Genomic DNA, 18,651 nt, shown 5'->3' with positions numbered 1-18,651 from the left:
CAAGGCCCTAACTCTTTAATTCTGTAAAGGCTGAGAGAGGTGAGGAAGCTGCAGACGAAAAGTTTGAAGCTAGCAGAAGTTGGCTCATGAGATTTAAGGTAAAAAAAAAACCCATCTCCATAACATAGAAGTGGAAGGTAAAGCAGCAGGCACTGATGGAAAATCTGCAACAAGTTACGCAGAAAATCTAGCTAAGAAAGTTAAGATGGCTACCCTTACTAGATTTTCAGTGTAGACAAACTAGCCTTCTATTGGAAGAAGAGGCCATCCAGGACTTATAGCTAGAGAAAAGTCAACATCTGGTTTCAAAGCTTCAAAGGACAGGCTGACCATCTTGTTAGGGGCTAATGCAGCTGGTGACTTTTAAGTTGGCGCCAATGCTCATTTACCATTTGAAAATCCAGGGGCCCTTAAGAATTATGCTAAATGTGCTCTGTGCTCTAGAAATGGAACAACAAAGCCAGGATGATAGCACATCTGTTCACAACATGGCTTACTGCATATTTTTAGCCCATTGTTGGGACCTACTGCTCAGAAAAAAAAAGATTCAAAATTTTGCTGCTCATTGACAAGCACCTGGTCACCCAAGAGTTCTGATGAAGACATATAACTGTTTTTCATAACTGCTAACCCAGCATCCATTTTGCAACCCATGGATCTAGGAGTAATTTCAACTTTCGAATCTTCTTAAGAAATACATTTCATAAGGCTATAGTTGCCATATAATAGTGATTCCTCTGGTGGATCTGGGCAAAGTAAAAAACTTATTCCCCATTCTAGATGCCAGTAAGAACATTCATGATTCAAAATGTCACCATTAATGGGTTTGGAATAAGTTGAAGCCAGCCCTCATGGATGACTTGGACGTCAATGGAAGAAGTAACTGCAGATGTGGTGGAAATAGCAAGCGAACTAGAATTAGAAGTGGAGCCTGAAGATAACTGAACTGAAATTTCCTGATAAAACAGATGAGTTGTTTCATATGGATGAGCCAAAAAAGTGGTTTCTTGAGGTGGAATCTATTCCTGGTGAAGATAAAGATTGTTGAAATGACCACAAAGGATTTTAGAATATCACACAAACTTAGTTGATAAAACAGCAGCAAGGTCTCAGAGGATCGACTCCAATTTTAAAAGAAGTTCTAACAGCACTGCATGCTAAAGAGAAATTGTCCATGAAAGGAAGAGTCAATAGAGCCAACTTTTTTTTGAGAAATTGCCACAGCTACCGCAGCCTTCAGCAACCAACACCCTGATCTGTCAGCAGCCAACAAGCCCTTCCACCAGCAAAAAGATTACGACTTGCTGAAGGCTTAGATGATGGTTAGCACTTTTTAGCAATGGTTTATTTTTTAAAATGTGTACATTTTTTAGACATAATGCTGTTGCAAATGTAATTGACTACAGAATAGTGTAAACATAACTTTATATGCACCGGGAAACAAAATCGTGGGACTCCTGGGATAGTCACTTCACTTCAGTGGTCTGGAATCAAAGCTGCAATTGTCTCTAAGCTGTGCCTATGTATTTTTCCTTGACTGGATTGTCCCAGGGAAGGGATGGGTCAGAGGCTGCTTCTGATCTGCATACAGCTGAATCTGTGTCATATCCAGCAGAGCCCACAATGGACATTCATAAATGATTTTTCAGTGGAGGCATACTGACATCTCGATCATTTAGGCCATCCTTCTACTCACAGAATTTGGCCCATTCCAGGAGGGACGGTGGGAAGAGGACTGCCACTTGGAAACTAAAGACAAAGATCCAGGGGACACAGGCCCTTAGACAAGGACAGCCCATAATGCTCCCTGAGCAGCAGCCAGAAATGAAGTGTGAGACGATCTTTTTGCCCCAGAAAGGCCAGGAGAAGGGATTTGAAAGGCGGTAGGTGGTCTGGGCAGGAACAAAGGTATGCTCTAAAGAACCCAGATTTCCTTTCTTGTCCCACAAAGATCAAGGCAACTCAGCACTCAAGGGAGAAAAATAGACTTTATTTACAAGTAATAACATTTAGAAAAGATCCATCCCTGGCCCTTAAAAACCTTCCCATCACTCCAAATCCCACCCCAGTACAATTCTGGGGAAGGTGGTGGATGAGCTGCCACTGAAGGCTGTCCCCTGGCACCCCCTTCTGCATGGGCCCATCATTCCTGGAAAAGAGCATCCTCTGGGCAACTGGGTCCTTGGGTGGATGGGAGCACCTGGGGGTGGGGTGCTCCCACTAGGTCAACGCCCAGTCCTGGACTTTTAAGAGCAAGGGACCCTGTTAGGCCCAGCCACCAGGAGCAGCAGGGACCAGGGTCTGCTCCTCCAATGGTCCCTTCTAGATCCAGAGGCTGACAGGACTGGCTGGGCACAACGACCCAGCCACTCAAAGCCAGCCTCAAATCTGGTTGTGATGGAGAAGTGACTTGACTTTGCTCTGTGAAAACATCAGGAGGCAACGTAGGGAGAGGACCCAGACTGTCCAGGCTCCAGGCCAACTCTGAGGACACACCTGTTCACCTAGTAAAGGCTCTGGTAAAGGTCCAGGTACCAGGCCAAGGTGTGGGCAGGCATCACTGTCTCTAGGGGTTTGGCCACTATTGGCCTGGGAGCTGAGAGAAGGCACTGAGAGGGACAGTAGGAGGAGGAAGACCAGGCAAGGTCAGCATCAGGGACACAGGTGGGGCCACTCACTGGTACCGGCCCTTTAGTGCTTTGCCTGAAAGAAAGAGACATAGTCACTCGGTTGGATGACACTTGTGATGCCAGCCTGCAATAGCTGGCTCAGGAAGACCTCTTCCTGCTCTGGCACAACCCTAACGAGGACCCCCTTCAATGGTGTGGCCCTAGACAGGTCAGCCTTCAGCTCACCAGGTGCTGTGTTTAAGCAGCTCTGGGCATTCTCACTAGGAATGTCATTGTCTCCTCTCCTCAATACTGAGCATCCAACCAAGATGGGAAGCGCCTGCTCTTAGCCCCCAACCTCCGGCAGCCTAGCTCTGCCCTGCCTTGGAGGCTGTCCCATGGGTGGTCAGGGGCAGTGCCCAGGCTTCCACCAGGTTTCCTGGGAGTTGAACCCACCCCCCCGTTTCCTATCAGTGCCCCCACCTTGCCCTTGGCCCGAGGGGTGGCAGCAGCGATGGCGGCAGCAGTGGCAGCACTGGCTGTGGTCGTGGCGATGCGAGGAGAGCGACGGGTTCCACTGCGGGTGTTGGGGGAGGCCTTGGACAGGGCTTTCTTTGAGGTCCCCCTCCGCAGAAGGCTATTCCCGAGCTTCTTGGGCGTGTTGAGGATGCTGAAGGCCATGGACTGGCGGCGGTCAGCCTGTGGGGAGGGGCGGTCAACCTGGGTACTCTGTCGCTGCCTTCCCAGGCTAACCTGCTGCTGTAGTGTCTCCCTTCAACCCCTGACTCACCTGTTTAACAGCAGGTGGAGCTGCTTTCTTCTGGGCCTCCGCAGTGCTCTGTTTGCGCCCTTCATGTCGGTCCCGGGGAGTCATGGGACGTGGGAAACAACTGGTGGGCTTCTTAGACTATGGGGAAGAGGACACTTAGGCAGACAGCGGCAAGAGGATTTCACATCCAAAGCCAGGTGTCTGAGTGGACCTCATGCGTCAGCCTGTCCAGCCAGAAGCACCATTCCCACTCCCTACCCCACCTCCGAGCCAGCAGCCTACCCTTTAGTCCACTTTTCAAACTTGGTGAGCTGAGCCTGACCTGGGCAGGCTGTCAGAACAAAACACAGAAGCCAATGTCACCTACCTCAGGGGTGCCAGGGCCCTGGTGGGGCTCTAAGGAGACCCGTTTGCGCTGCCGGGTGGTGATGCCAGCACCCTCAGCTATCTGGGTTGGCTGCATGCTGGCTCGGCGCAGGGTCTCCTGGGGGTCGCCGGTTTTCATCTCCTCATCTGTGATGGTAGCCAGGCTCAGAGAAGGCTGCATGGGGTACAAGTGTTTGGAGCTGGAGCAGTACTGCCCCAGACTCTCACAGACCCAGCATGTGGAACAGCTGGAGCCTTCCTATTGCAAAAGGACTCCTGCCCTGTTGCTTTCTCTGCCTACACCCTGCACAAAGGCCAGAGCAGAGTAGTCCCAAGCAGACCTCTCCAAGCTCTTGCCTACCCACAGTGACTTCGTCCCTTAACTCCTTCCCTGCTGGCTGTTCCACTGGAAGCATACAGTCACCTCACCTTCCTGGAGGCCAGAGACCCAGGGCACTAGTACTCAGGCTAGGTCAGCAGGTGGCACTAGGATGGAATGCCAAGGGAGGAAAAGGTAAGCCAGCGTGGGCAGGTCCTATGCAGGTGACCCCAGAGCTCACCCTGGACTCCAGGGGATAGCAGGTCTTCAGGTGCGGCGGGCAGACTCGGTTGCGCTGCTGCAACTCTGCAATGCGGTTCCAGTCATCCAGCTGCTCGGGCTCGTCCTGGCAGGTGCCCATATAGAAGCTGTTCCTTCCTGGGGAGGGCAGGGAAGTTGGAACAAGTGGAAATGGAAGGTCAGGAAGAATGAGGGTGGAGGCAGCTGGTTGCCCACAGGCCGTGGCATCTCGCCAGCTTTTGTTGCCACCACTCCTGTCCACCTATAGTGGACTTGAAGCCGTTATAGTAGCCCAGAGTCCTGCTCTGCTCGGAGCTGCAGAAACAGCAGCAGTGCTCAGACCATTTCTACCACGGCAGCTGGCTCACTCCCTTGGGAGGTCAAAAGAAGTCATATGCAGAAGCTGTGACACCAAGAAAAGCTACTCGAGGGCCAGGATACCCAGGGAGTCCCTGAAAGCAAGAGCCTCCAGGAATCTGAGGATAGACCACTAGCCATTAGACCACTAGCCAGCCTGGCCCTCTGGCAGCCCATCACCATCTGAGAAGGGCCTCTCAGCGTCACTACTGTGCTGAGAATCCCAGGCCCCCTGTATGAGAATTTCCAGTTCACACTGGCTGAGATTAACAGCAGCCTGATTGCCCAGCATAGCCCCTTTGCTGGACAGGCAAGGCAGCCAGGAAGCTAGTTTTGGGTTTTTAAAAGCTTGTCGTTTCCCTATGCCAGAATCCGCTTTCAGTCTAATCTTTGGGTAGGGACAGGGTTAGGGAACAGTCCTCACCTGGAGGGGCCCCACTGGACACCCTGGCCTGGGAGCGGCGAGCAGAGCTACGAGTGGTAGGCCGGTAGCCAGGCAGGCTGAGCAGAGCCGAGTTGCCATCGTCGGGAGAGCCCAGGCGGGCTAGAGACTGAGTAGAGGAGGTGGCTCTTGGGCCAGCCTGGGAAGCAGGGGCAGACTGCGTGCTATAGAAGGATGAGTTGGCACTGTCTGGCTCCTCCACATCTGGCTTCTGAAAGAGAGGATGAATCTGTTGTGGGTAGAGTGAGGCACCCTGATACCCTCCTCCTAAAGTTCCTCAGAGCCCACAGCACAGCTCCATGTGTTCCCACACTGCTTTGCAGGGTTCCCTAGTTGGACGTCTGTGAGAAATGGGCCTTGTTACCAGAATCTGGCACAAGGTGCTGAGGCTATCAGGACTCTCTTCTACCTGTTTTCCATGGAGTCTATTAAAAAGTGCTTTGAGGAAGCAAAGGCAGAGTGTATCAGACCATTTTAGAAGTGAGGTTCAAAGAAAGGAAGTGGCTGGCCCAAAGGTCACACAGCTAGGAAGGGGGAGAGCCAGGGCTGGAACTCATGTCTCCTGAGCTAGTCACATTCATCACACAGCCTCCATCGTCCCTGCCCCAGACTCCTCACAGACCCAGCATGTGGAACAGCTGGAGCCTTCCAACCTTGCCAGGGCCCTATCTTTTAGAACTTTTCCAGCTTCTTGGTAACAGGGCACTTTGCACAGAGGAGCCCCCTGTTGCACTAAAGGCACCTCTCCTCTGCCCCCTAACCTCAAGATATGGAAACAAGGACAGCCCAGTGGGTGACCACAACATCTTAGCTACCCAGGGGGCGGTACTGAGAGGCACAGGCTGGGCTGCAACTTCTCCATATTCTCTCCCTTCAGTCTGTACAGGGTCAGTGCTACACATGGAGAGGACACCAGCCTTATGTTCAGTAGACAGGCATCCAATTCCAGCTCTGCCCCTTTCTACAAAAGAGGTCTAAGATCCTTCTCAGAGTCTCAGATTTCCCTTCTGTAAGATAAGGGCTGGTCAGCCCTGGCTTCCTTTTGAGGCTGTTTTGAAGACCCAATGGAAAGATGCCCTGAGAGGATGTGAGCATTACTTTCCTGCAGCCCCACTCCCAGCAGCCTGACCTTGGTCATGGTGATGTTGATGATTTGCGTAGTACGCCGACGAGCAGAGCGAGTCTTCCGGCCTGAGTCCAGGAAGACATCCCCCAGGGAGTCTAGGCTGCTCTCCAGGGGGGCCTGAACCCGAGAAGGAATGGGGGTAAAGTAGAGACTCTCCAGGGATTCCACCTTGGGGGGCAGGCGCTGGGAGATGGGTGAGGCTGGCTCTCCAGGAATGCTGGTGCCATCTGGCTGGGTACGAGGCAGCTTGCTGTAGAAAAGAAACTTACTGAGGTGCCACTTTTGGGGCTAGAAGGCATTCTGTCCATCCCTTTGCTCCAGAGTCACCATTTCCTACATGTATTACAAGCAGACCAGGTCAAGCACCCCATTCTCGCTCTGATTATTCAGAAGTACCAAGGAAAGCCCTTGACCTGGGCTTTCCCTTCAGTCCACTCTTGACGCTTGGGGTCAGCGCATCTACGCCCTTAAACTCCCAGGCCTCTGCCTTAGCCCAGACCCTCCTCTCCAGACCCATGTATCCACGGCCCAGATATCTGCCCAGGATACCTACAGCTATTTCCACAATGGACATGTCCCAAACTTAGCCCATCCGTTCCTACTCCTAATTCCTATTTCAGCGAATGGGAGCAGCCTCCACCTGGTCACCCAGCCAAACATTGGCCGGATCCTAGTCTTCCCTCTCCTGCCAAACCCAATCAGCAAGTCTAACCACACCCCACTCCACTCCCACATCCTACCCTGATTGCCTCATCTCCTATCACCTAGAGTGACAACAGCATCAGAGAGGCACCAGAATGGTGACAAGCAAAGACTTGAGCCAGGCCGCCCAGGTTCAAGCCCAGCTCTGCCACTGTGGAACCTTGGGCAAGGGACTTTGCTTTTATGCCCCAATTTCATGTTAAATGAATTAATATTTTTCAAATGTCTATAGCAGTATCTGGCACATAAGTATTTATTTAATAAAAATTTGTTTCTCGTCTCAGCTTCTACACTGGCTATAAGGATAAGCTTTCTAAGATGTAAATCTGATCATGTACTCAATTTCAAGCCCTTCAGAGGTCCCTCAATGCCTTTAGGATCAAGTCTAAATGCCAGCCTTCTTCAGTGGCGAGTCCAGGCGGCCCTCCCAACCTCACTTTCCAGCCCAGCAAGGCTCTTTCTCAGCCTTTGCTCTCACTGCTCTGTCCACTAGGCACACATCATACCTACAGCTCCTTTCAAGATTCAGGAGTGACAGCACCCATGAAGCCTTTTCTGACCACTCATTTATTTTGATCCCACTGTGCCCTACACAAATATCTAACATTAACACCTGTAATACTTTTCCTTTATTCTCCTCTAAGAATACACTTCCAGAGGGACATCTTATTTACCTCACAGCCCCAGTGCCCAAGATACAGCCTGGTAAACAGTAGGCTCAATGTACAATAGACTGAGGGAAGAAGGGTGCCTCCTGACCTGGTGATAGTGAGTGGGGTCCCCTCCTCACAGCTCAGATCCAGGCTGTCAATACTCAAATCCAGCTGAGGTTTGGCCTGGGGCTCCCGGCTCTTTAAGGCATCAGTTGCCACCTGGAACTTGCCTAGGTCTCGAAGCTGCTGGTCAGCGTGGGCGACCTGGGAAGCAGAGGACCAGGGAAAGTGAAGAGAAGGCTAAAGCAGGGATGGCTTAGGAGAGGAGGGTGCATGGGTCCATTATAACAGAGATAAGGGAGTCTGCTCAGTCAGATACTTACCTGTGCCTCCAGGCTTCGCACCTGGGCAGTAAGGTGGCGGCAGGTCTGTTCAGTCTCCTTGGTCTTCAACCCGGCCTGCTGCAGTTCACGGCCCAGCCGTTCGGCTTCAGTCCTCAGCTCCTTGTTTTCCTTCTGCAACTGCTCCAGGCTCCGCAGCTGCTCCTGAAGTTCTTGGTTCTGCTGCTTCTTGGCATCATAATGGGTCTTGGCTTTCTCCATCTGTGTGGGCAGATGGGGTGGGTGGCGGTGGGGGAGGGCACGAGGGAGGGCAGAGTGGCCTGGGGCTGGGCTCCTCACCTGCAGCTTGTAGTGCTCAGCTGCCTGCTCCTTCTGGCTCAGCTGGGCCTGCAGCTCACTCAGCTGGGCCTGGAGGCGTTGGGCCTCTTGCTGGCTCTCACCGCCCTGGGCCTGAAAAGCATGAGGAAGGCTGATGGGGACGGCTGGTCTGGTGGCTCCACCCAAATCCACTGCTTTGCCCTAGCCTCTTGAGCTCCATGGTGTTTTCAAACTCCTGCAAATTCACTCAGGAAGTGGAAAAATCCTTGTACTCCCCCTCCCAACTCAAGCCTACTGAAACATCACACACTCCAAGGTCTGCAGCAGCTTTCCCTGTCCAGCTAATGTCATTTCTGGAAGAGTTCTGGCCCTTCTTTGAGACCAGGCACAAACTGTCTCATTCTCTCTCCAAGAGTACATAGTCAGCCTCCCCAGGGAGGAAGGGAACTGATCCTCAGGGAACACCTTGCTGCAGAACACAGAGATAAGCACTTGTGATGTGAGTTCTCAGGATATGTGAACTCATTTCTCCCCAGAGCCACTCTGGGAAGTAACTTTATCTCCACCAGAGATGAAAAAATTGAGCTCAGAGATTTAAGCAAATTGACCAAGGTTATAGTGACTAAACAAAGTAAGATTTGAACCTTGGTCCACCTGACTCCAAAGCCTGTGTGGGCTCACTTATGACACTGGCACTGTCTCCTCTCCAGACCACAGATTCCTTGTGTCAGGTTCTCTGTCCACTCACAATGCCAGCAACTGCTTAGTCTGTACCAGATACAGGGCAGGATCATCCAGCTGTACCTCTTCTATATAACACCGAGTACCAGGAAGGCCCCCAAAAGGAGTATAACAAGCACCTTTTTATCACCTAATGGTGACATGGTATGGAACACCTGGAAGTGAGCTGGGCAAATGAAGCTCTGAGCTCCCACCAATTCTTGTGACCCAAAAAGGCTTTAATGAGTCCCAGGGCCACTGATGCCCAGTTCCTTTGCCCCCCAACTAAAAGCTGTGAAACCTAGACTGCAAGAAAGCAAATATTAACCCAAGAAGGTGACTTCATTGAAAACATTAAAAATATTAAATTGTATTATAACATTACGTGTCATTGACACTCTCACTCCTTAAGGCTAGACTGTCTAGACCAGCACCATCCAGCAGGACTTCCTGCAATGATGGTAATGTTCTGTATCTGCCCTGTCCAATATGGCAGCCACTAGCCACACACAGTTACTGAGCAGGGGAATGTGGCTAGTGTGACAAAGGAACTGAATTTTTAATTTAATTATAATTTAAATTTAACCACATATGGCTAGACAGCAAAAGTTTGAGGGATGGAAGCCACTCCAGTCTTCCCTTCAGAGCTCCCAGGAGGCACATGCAGGAGGCCCCTGAGCCACAGGCAGGCCTCCTAAGGCTGCAAAGCCCCCAGTGTGCCCCTCCCCTGCCCCCACACCCACCACAGTCCGAGGGCTTATAGAACACCTTCCCTCCCCCATCTGTCCCACCTTAAGCTTCTGCTGCTGCACCTTGCTGGCTTGGTCATGGTCAGCTAGTTTCTTACTCAGTTCTTCTACCTGGGGCAGGGGAGGGAAGAAGAGAATACTCAGAAGGCCTCCCCCTGGATGTCCAGGCAAATTATGGGGTTTCCCCAGACCAAGGCCCCCCAGTATTCCTAGAAAAAGAAATTCGGGTCCTTTCTCTGGCCTCCAATTAGGAAACACTCTGCTGCCCAGTTTAGTTGGCAGGACCTGAGTGAGGGACCCAACACACAGGTGTTGTCAGAGCCACCTGCCCATGCTCGCCTCTACCCCCAGCTTGGAGGGACAGAGGCCTGCAGCTGCCAGATTCAGCAGAACTGATTCTGGAAAGCTGAAACACCACCACCCTACTGCTGCCGCCCTGCCCAGCCCCAACCTTTCCGGGTTAGGGACAAGAACAGGGACCTCGCCTCTAAACTCTAGCAGAATACTCATTCAATACCCAATCCTCCTCCCAGAAACCAACAAAGCAAAAGCCCACAGGTAATCATACCTTTTCCCAATGGCCACAGGCTGTTAGGGCTGGCGCTAGCAGAGTGGGTAGCATGGCAGATCAGAGCAGGGGAAGCACATGTCCAAGCCCACCCAACTCCCACAGAGGAACAAGGGGTGATGAGAGGGACCATCACAGCCACAAGCACTCCTGGTTCCCCCAGGCATTCCAGGAGCTCAAGCATAATCAGGAAAGGCTCTATTGCTAACTGTTTGTATTTGGTTTGACTATCTCCATCATCCTGGTCTCCTTGGGAAGAAAGGTGATAGGAGGAAAGGAAGGTCCAATTCTCCAGCACACGTGAGGTGACTGGGTAGGCGGTCTGGCAGAGAAAGGGCACTCCCACTAAATACCAGCTCAACAGGCTTGACGTCTAGGGCAGCACAGAGAGAGCCTTGTGAGAGCAGGGCAGCCAGCCCATGCCACTCCTCTGTCTGGTGGAGGCCCCTCCTACTCCTAGACATCTATTTCGTGCTCAGGGTTAAGGCCCAGACGGTGATGGGTAGGCATCCCAAGTTCACAACCCTCTCTAACCTGTGAGGGCTGCCTTGCTTATCGCTTTTATGGCTTCTGCAGGAAAGGAGAGGGCTGTGTTAAACAAGGCCCATAGTCACTCTGTTAGTCCTCTTCACTGAGTACCTAGACTTGGAAAAGGACTTAGAGAACTGGGAATCCTAAGGGTTGTCAGTCACTGGTTCATATATAGGAGAGATGAAGCCTACCCTACCCCCTTGTCCCTGACAGGGAGATGAGAGATAGTGCAGAAGGGTGGAGGGGCCGACCTGGGATGGGTGGAATGAGGCCTGAGAGAGGGCCCGGCACACTGCACTCCAGGGCAGCCTGGGCCTGGATTCCACGGCTTCACCCTTCCCCCTTCACAAACAGTTCACAACAGGAGGTGGCGGAGGCAAGCTGCAGCTGGGGTCATACACCAAGACTGGTCACCGCTTAAGCAGCCAGCATTTAGGAAGAACCCCAGGCATTACCTGCTTAGTTTGTTCTCTCTGAAATACCTCTAGCTGTTCCACCTGTGCATGGGGGAGGAGCAATGGAGACAGTGAGATGGGGGCCAAAGAGGCCCTGGTCCTGCTGCCAGCCTGACCTCACTGAGACTCTGATACTTCCCCCCAAGGAAACAGACTTCTAGTAATTTTTAAATTGCCAGTTTGGTTCATTCTAGTCCCCAGTGGCTCTTAGGGCCTCCACTGCAGGTGTGCCTTACAGTGTGCCTCCAGAATGGGCTGATGGCCTTCACAGTTTGATTCTCCAAGGATGGAGCCTTCAGGGGAGGGGAGGCTACTGATTTTCTTTAGGATAATAGAGGCAACAGACTTGGACTGTACCAGCTACCTCTCCTCCTCTGTCACCCAGTGAGTGAAGGGAAACAAAACACTCTGCAATAATGTGGGAGCCAGGGGCCCTGGAATGCAGAGGGAGCAATGTCCCCTCTCTCTTAGGTCCAATCTCTAGAGGTATGGTTGAGCTGTGCGCCATACCTGGGCAGTGAGTTTCTGCCTCTCTTCCTGGAACCGCTGTCTCTCCTCCAGAACCTTGACCTTGGCACCCTCGTACTTGGCAGTCATCACCTCCAGCTCTTGGGCAATGCTTTGTGCTTCCCGCTGCATCTCAGTCAGACGGGCCTCAGCGTCAGCACGCACAGTTGCCAGCTCTTGGTCATACTTTTCCCGGGCCTGGTCCAGCTCCACTTCCAGAAACTGCCGGCCGAGGTTGGCCCTCTCGCCTAGCCCCCGGTTCTCCTCTGCCAGCAGGCCATGAGCCTTCTTCAGCATGCTCAGCTGCTCTGCATAGCTGGCCTTCTCTGCCCGCAGCTGCTGGGCTGCTCGTTCTTGCTCTGCCACCTTCTGCCGTAGGGGCATCAGCTCCCCAAGCTCCCTCTGGGCCCGCATTAGCTCTGCCCTCAGCCCGCCAGCTGCCTGCTTGCTTTGCTCCAGCTCCTCACGATGGCGTTTCTCAGCAGCTGCCTGCTCGGCCTGCAGCTGTTGGCACAGGTGCTTAACGGGCAGCAGCTCACTCACCAGGGCCTGTGTGCTGGTGTGCTCCAGCTGCAGGGCAGAGAGGGCTTGCTCCTTCTGAAAGAACTTTTCCTGCCATGCCTTTAATTCTTGTCCCAGCTCCTCTGCTCGCTCTGCCTGAGAGGCCAGCTCCTGCCGCAGGCTCTCTGAAGCTACCCGCTGTTTCTCTGCCTCCTCCCGGAGGGTCTGGACCTCCTCCCGCAGAGCCGAGCTGCGTTCTGCAGCTCTGGCGCTATTGCTGGCTGTCTCTGCCTGGAGAAGGCGCAGCCTCTCCTCCAGCTTCTGGCTCTTCTCCGACTCTGCTATAACCAGCCGTTTCAACTCCTTGCTCTCACCCTCCTTCTCCAGGACCTGGCGGTTCAGGATGGATACCTCCTCCTCCAAGCTGCTGATGAGGCTGTTTTTTCTCTCTGCTTCCTGCTGGCCCCGGGCCACCTGGGCCTTCCACTCATCCTCCGCCTTGCTATGGTCTTGGGCCTTGGCACGGAGGGTGGCCAACTCCCTCTGCGCTGAAGCTAAGGTGTCCTGACTGTGCCTCAGCTCCTGGGCCTTCTCCTCTAACTGGCCCCGCAAAGTCTCCAGAGCAGCAGCCCGCTCAGTCTGGGAGGTGTGCTCAGACTCCAGGCTGCGCTCCAGGCTGGAGGCCTTCTCCTGATGCTCGCGGCACTGCTGCTCCAGCTTGCTCACCTGTGCCCGCAGAGCCTCCAGCTCGGGGCCTCTTTGCTGGGTCTTTCCAGTAGCCTCAGGCTGGGCTGCTGACCCAGAAGCATCTTCACTAGCCATCCCTAGAGACTGCTGGTGCTCCTCTTTCTTGGCCAGCTGTTTCTTCAGTTGTTCCACAGTTTCTTGAAGTTCCCCCAGCTCTGTTCTCTGGGCTGCCTCCTGCCCACGAAGTTTGGCCAACTCCTGGTCCTTCCCTTCCTTTTCCATCAAGGCATGAGCCAGTGCCTCTTGCAGGGTAGCAAACTCCACACGCTGCTCATTGAGGGCATTCTGCAGACGCATCTCAAGCTCTGCCTTGGCAGCCTTCTCCAGGGCAAGATCGGCTTGGGCTCGGCCCCGCTCCTGGGTCAGCCGTGCAACCTCCCGCTCCTGCTGCCCACGCTCCTCCTGCTGCTGTCCCTGGCTCTCCATCAGTGCAGCCCGCAGCCTCTCCAGCTCACTGCCCATTTGCTCTGCCTCACGCTCCATAGCCTGCAGTGCAGCCTGCGTGCTGCAGAACTGACGTCCCTGCTGTTCTTCCAGCCACTCGGACTCTCTGTCTCCTGCCCTCGGGGGATCCTTGAGTAGCTCCCGGGAGGCTGGTTCCTGCTGCTCACCTGCTTTGCGCACCAAGGTCTCCAGGCGGGCAACCTCTTTGCTCGTGGCAGCCATCTTCTCCTGCAAAGTGGAGAGGTCATCTGCAAGCTTCTGGGCCCTGACCTCCTTCTCCTGGACCTGCTGGTGGGCTCTGGCCAGGCTGGCATGGAGCTGGGCTAGCTCACTCTGCTGCCGACCTATCTGGAGCTCACTGTGGGCCTCTATCCCTGCCATCTTCTCCTTTGCCTCCTGCAGCTCCTGGCGGGCCTTCTCACATTCCTCCTTCAGGGTCATCAGCTGTTCCTGAAACATGGCGCCATACTGGGCCTCTTCTTGCTGGCTATCCTCATACCGCTCACGCCAGGTAGCCACCTCCTTGGCAAGCTGCTCACACTCACTCTCAGCCTCACGCTGGGAGGCTATGGACTCTGCCAGCTCCCGCCGCAGGGCTTCCGTCTCAATCTTATGGGCCTCCCCAAGCTGCTGAACTCGGGTCTCCAGCCCCTTGCGCCCAGCCTTCTCTTCTTCCAGCTCCTTCCGTTCCTGTTTACGCTGCTCCACCAGGCTCCGGGTCTCTGCCTCTAGCTTAGAGATACAACGCTGCTGCTCTTCCAGGGCGTCTGCGGCCCTGCGCTTCTCCTCTTCAAGGCTGCCTTTGGTCATCTTCAAGGACTCTTCAAGGGCCCGGACTTGCTCCTGGAGCTGACCCTTTTCCTGGGCCACCCTTTCTCTCTCGGTTGCTTTTTGCTGCTCAGACCTCAGCTGGGCCTTTAGCTCTGCCACCTGGGCCTGGGTCTCACACTGCTCCTGGTGGGCTGCCTCAACACGGGCATGGAATTCCTCCACCTTTTGGTTCAGCTCTGCCTTCTCCCGCTGGGCCTGTGTCACTGAGGTCTGGGCACTGTCCCGGGCTTCATTAGCTGCCTGAAGTTGCTGCTGCAAGACCTCAAGCTTGGCAGCCTTCTCCTTCTCCAATGCCTCCAGCCGCTGAAGGGCCGAATCCCTCTCCCTTAAGGATGCCTCCCGCTCCTCAGTAGCAGTGGCCAGTTGTTGGGCATGGTCTCGCCTGGTGGCCTCTTGCTCCTTGGTGGCCTCCTCCAACTGTTGCTCTTTCTGCTTCAGGCTGCTGCTCAGCTGCTCCACCTGGTGGCGGAGGCCCTGAGAGGCCTGTTCTTGCTGCTGGAGGGTCTGTGCTAGCTGGGCCTGCTCCTTTCTGGCTTGCTGCTTCAGGTCAGCCAGTTCTTGATCCTGCTGCTGGAGAGTGGCATTTAGGGTTGTGAGCTCAGAGGTCAGTGTGGTCACCTGGGCAGACAACTGGGCCCCCTGAGCCTGGGAGGCCTGCTCCAGCTCTTCTTTGGCCTGACTGACGCTGGACAGGGAGCTCTCCAACTTGGCAATCAAGCCAGCCAGCTGCTGCTTTTCCTCTTCAAAGTGGCCTCGCTCAGCAAGGATCTTGGCTTCCCGTTGGCCCCTCTCGGTCTCCAGCGCCTCCACCCTCGCTTGGAGCTGAGTGTTGTCAGCAGCAAGAGTGGCTGCCTCTTGCTTCAGGGTTTCTAGCTGGTGGGACGAGAGACAAATGGGGATCAGCATGACTCCTCAGTGACCAGGGCCCCTCTGAGAACTGAGGACTGCCAGGAACCTGAACGTGCTGAACATGGGCCCACACCAACCCCAGCACACAGGTCTTGTGGCTGCTCCTGTGCATTCCTACCTGCAAGACGTCACCTAGCACCTCGCCCTTCTCCTGGGGTGGGTTCTCCCGCAGCCGGGCCAAATGTTCTTCCAGCTGTGAAAGTTTTCCCTGAAGGATTTCATTCTTCTCTTCAAGGCATTTCTGGGAGTAAACAAGAGGCTTATGTGAACAGAGGTGGAACAGGCACTGAATGACCCCATAAGCCCTCATGACTGTCAACAAAATATGGGACCCTATCACCTTGTTACCAAGATCTCCTTTTGCCCTGACCAAGAAAGAAGTCTCAGAATCCATGGATCTAGGATCATGAGGGACCTAACTTTCTAGCCCTAGTTCCAGGATTAAGTCATGTGGTCTGCTAATTTCTTCTCCAAGGCTGCTGAATTTACTTCAAGTTTCCTTACTGTATGCATACCCTTCCTCAGAGAAGTCTTGGCTTCCAGATTATCCAAACACCCACCCTGCTTAAAAACATCCCCTGCCTCTCTGGGCAGCAGCAGCAGCCACAGCACCAACCCCCTGCCCCACCCCATCTTCCCTCACTGTTCACTGTGCTGGGTGCTTCTCTGAACTTCTAATCCACACAACAGATTAGGGAGAGTTGTTACTATCCCTCTTTTACAAAGCAAGAATCTGAAGGTCAGATATTGAGTGCACTGACCCAGAGCTACAAGGTTAATAAGTGGCAAAGCTAAGTTCCTAATAACAGCAATAATAGTAACAGCAACTATTTCACTGAGAGCTTACTTTGCATCACACAATGTGTTAAAAAGCTTTCTATGTGTCGTTATCCTAACAATGTTGATGAGGCAGCTCCTCGGATTTTTTCCTCTCATTTTTGGGAAAGGATTCTTAGAGAAAATCAAGTAACTTGTCCAAGATCCACACCTTGTAAATAGCAAAGACAGGATTCGAATGGCTTAAGTCCACAATCTTTCCATTATGGCACCCAATTAAACCTTGAAGAGAAGTCAAATTAATTCCCAAAGGCCCCAAAGAAGAGAATGGCAAACGGATTTCAGCTTTGAACATGTGGTCGAGATGGTGGCCCTGACTCCTGAAAGCAGAAGGTTACCTTGTCCTGCAGGGCTGTGCTGAGCTCCTTCTCGAGATGGGCCTGCTTCTCCATCCACTCCTGAGTGGACTTGCCATGCTCCTCTGTCAGGTCGTTGAGGGCGCCCTGTAGCTGCTGTAGGTGACTGGCGAACTCACGTAGCTGAGAGACAAGTGGGAATCCCCATCACCCAGGGTCAAAACTGGCACTACCACTGCTCCCTGAACTCTAGGAGCTGGAGGCCTCTGATAATCCCTCCAACCCTCTTCAAACCAATCACAAAGAATCACATCTCTAACTCAGGACTACAAATCGAAATGTAGGCCCATGACCAAGTCAGTGGCGCAGCCAATTATGGGATGAAGAAAGGGGCAAAGTATGCAGGTCTCTGGAGAGACAGAAGCATAGGACAGATGCCGGGAAGGACATTCTTCCCAACCCTCTCTTGAGAATTGTCCAGACAAACCTAACCCCAAGGGCCTCCAGGTGGGAACAAGATCAACCCCTCCCGCCCAACACTCACCTTAAAAGAAAGATCCCCATTCTCCTCAGAGAGCTGGTTAATTTTGCGATCCATCTGGCTCTTCTCTGTCTTCAGGTCCTGACACTGCTTCAGAGTTTCATGGAGCCGCATGGTGAGGCTGCGAGGGAGGGAAGCAGTGAGAAAAGAAAGTGCTCCCCATGGAGTGGGACAGGGAGCTGGGAAGACAGGCAGGGAGAACTCTACCTCTCATTCTTGCCACGGAGCTCCTCAAGCTCCTTGGGCTCCAGTGGACTGGCTGCCTGCTTCTCATTCAGCAGAGCCAGGCGGTCAATGCGCTGCTGCATCATGGCTATCTGCGCATCTGGCCCAGAGGAAGGGAGAAGGAAGAAGAATCAGCACAGAACTAAGGGGAGGAGGAGGCATCCAATCTAAAGAGAGGATGGAGGCAAGGCCAGAACCCATTTCCAGGAGGTCAGCCTAAGAGGCCCAGGGCCAACAGGAGGGGAAAACATAAGAGCCAGAGGGTAAACCCAGCGCTGCCCACTCACATCTGCTGTGCCCCATACCCACCCCTCTCAGTGAGGAGCTTGCGGCTCTCAGCCAGCTCCAGCTCCAGCTCATCTCGATTATTTCTCTCATCCGCAAGCTGCTTCTTAAGCCGTCTCATCTGGAATTGTGGGGTCTGCAGAATGTCACCCATGGGGGAGGCTGGAGAACTTGAGAGGAAGCTGAGGAAAGAGATAGCCCAGATGTCATGGTCAGAGTCTGAGATGTGAGGCCTGAAAGTGACCAGCAATAGGCAGGGATGGGGGTGCAAGGTGCTGCAGATGTGAGCACTGGCTGGGAGGCCCAGACACCTGGGTTCTGTTTGCAGTTCTACCTCACGCCACGTGACGTGACCTTGAGAAAACCCTTCCTCCTTTTTCCAAGCCAGAAAAAAAGGTGGCGTTTCGGGGCATGCATTCTCCTTTTGCCTCTGCAGAGCTGCACTGAGAAAAGGACCTTAGCGTAGTCTCCAAGGAAGAAAGAAATTCCATAAACAAGGAAGAGCCTTTGAGAGAGACTGTCTGCCAAGAAAGATCCCAAATAATTCCCCCAATTAGTACTGGGGCAGGTGAAGACATCTCAGATCTGCAGGAATACTGCAAGCACTCTGACGATATATAACAACCCTAGGATGGAGGTATCTGAGGACTGGATGTTGAGGCCCCATCCCAGGAAAGAGAGTCGGCACATACTTGTTCCCACTGGAAGAAGCAACTTTCTGTAGCTCTAGAAAGCGAACCTCCCTCCTGGCCTGGTGGCTGGGTGGAGAGAGCTCTTCAGAGATGGTGCTGGAACAGGAAGAAGGGACAGGAGCTGGGGGGAAGGAGCAGACAAACCAAAGAAAGGTTAGTAACAGGGTGAACAGATTTGCATCTTTATGTATTTTGAGAACTTGTCTTAGTGGGATTGAATCCAGACACTTATATGTAAGCTACAGAGGGCGGCCCCTGGGCAGAACCTGAAACCTAGTGTTTGGGTTATCCAGAGGTCAGTGTTCCTAAGCCAAATCAAGCAAGGACTTCCACTACCACAGACATGTAGAGCACAGTGGAGGGAGCAAACTCAGAGACCTCCATATCTTCCATGCTCAGAGACTGGACCAAGTGTTCAAGCTTTTCCCTCAAGCCAACACAGAGAGGCAGCTTGGGAGCCCTGAGCAGGATCTTTTCAGCCCCAGTGACCTCTCAGGTCAGAGCTACTGGTCTTTCCAAACTACTCCTTTCTGAAATCTTGCACTGACAACACTACACCTTTCTCAAAACC

General features: G+C 53.2%; 1 protein-coding gene across 6 annotated transcripts in view; it reads right to left on the bottom strand.

Moving 5' to 3' along the window:
- Nucleotides 1-2,025: 2,025 nt before the first annotated feature.
- Nucleotides 2,026-18,651, bottom strand: part of NUMA1 (nuclear mitotic apparatus protein 1) — a 64,976-nt gene continuing 48,350 nt past the window's right edge. For 5 of the 6 annotated variants that reach the window (XM_011377420.2, XM_023521694.1, XM_023521691.1 and 2 more), the window contains exons 8-26: nucleotides 18,081-18,201; nucleotides 17,413-17,570; nucleotides 17,086-17,203; nucleotides 16,882-16,999; nucleotides 16,380-16,520; nucleotides 15,323-15,445; nucleotides 11,776-15,168; nucleotides 11,266-11,307; nucleotides 9,754-9,822; nucleotides 8,264-8,374; nucleotides 7,967-8,185; nucleotides 7,690-7,847; nucleotides 6,232-6,478; nucleotides 5,085-5,313; nucleotides 4,305-4,441; nucleotides 3,746-3,919; nucleotides 3,400-3,516; nucleotides 3,093-3,308; nucleotides 2,026-2,703 (exon numbers count right to left, since the gene is read on the bottom strand). In XM_011377420.2, the coding sequence (XP_011375722.1) occupies nucleotides 2,692-2,703; nucleotides 3,093-3,308; nucleotides 3,400-3,516; nucleotides 3,746-3,919; nucleotides 4,305-4,441; nucleotides 5,085-5,313; nucleotides 6,232-6,478; nucleotides 7,690-7,847; nucleotides 7,967-8,185; nucleotides 8,264-8,374; nucleotides 9,754-9,822; nucleotides 11,266-11,307; nucleotides 11,776-15,168; nucleotides 15,323-15,445; nucleotides 16,380-16,520; nucleotides 16,882-16,999; nucleotides 17,086-17,203; nucleotides 17,413-17,570; nucleotides 18,081-18,201 (5,903 nt within the window). In that variant the 3' untranslated portion in view covers nucleotides 2,026-2,691. The remainder of the gene's footprint in view (nucleotides 2,704-3,092; nucleotides 3,309-3,399; nucleotides 3,517-3,745; nucleotides 3,920-4,304; nucleotides 4,442-5,084; nucleotides 5,314-6,231; nucleotides 6,479-7,689; nucleotides 7,848-7,966; nucleotides 8,186-8,263; nucleotides 8,375-9,753; nucleotides 9,823-11,265; nucleotides 11,308-11,775; nucleotides 15,169-15,322; nucleotides 15,446-16,379; nucleotides 16,521-16,881; nucleotides 17,000-17,085; nucleotides 17,204-17,412; nucleotides 17,571-18,080; nucleotides 18,202-18,651) is intronic. The other variant, XM_011377421.2, reaches the window with a different exon arrangement.

This window comes from Pteropus vampyrus, unplaced genomic scaffold (assembly GCF_000151845.1).
Source record: "Pteropus vampyrus isolate Shadow unplaced genomic scaffold, Pvam_2.0 Scaffold311, whole genome shotgun sequence".
NCBI classification, from domain to species: Eukaryota; Metazoa; Chordata; class Mammalia; order Chiroptera; family Pteropodidae; genus Pteropus; species Pteropus vampyrus.
Note: the sequence above shows the minus strand (reverse complement) of the source record. Positions and strands in the feature narration are given on the sequence as shown.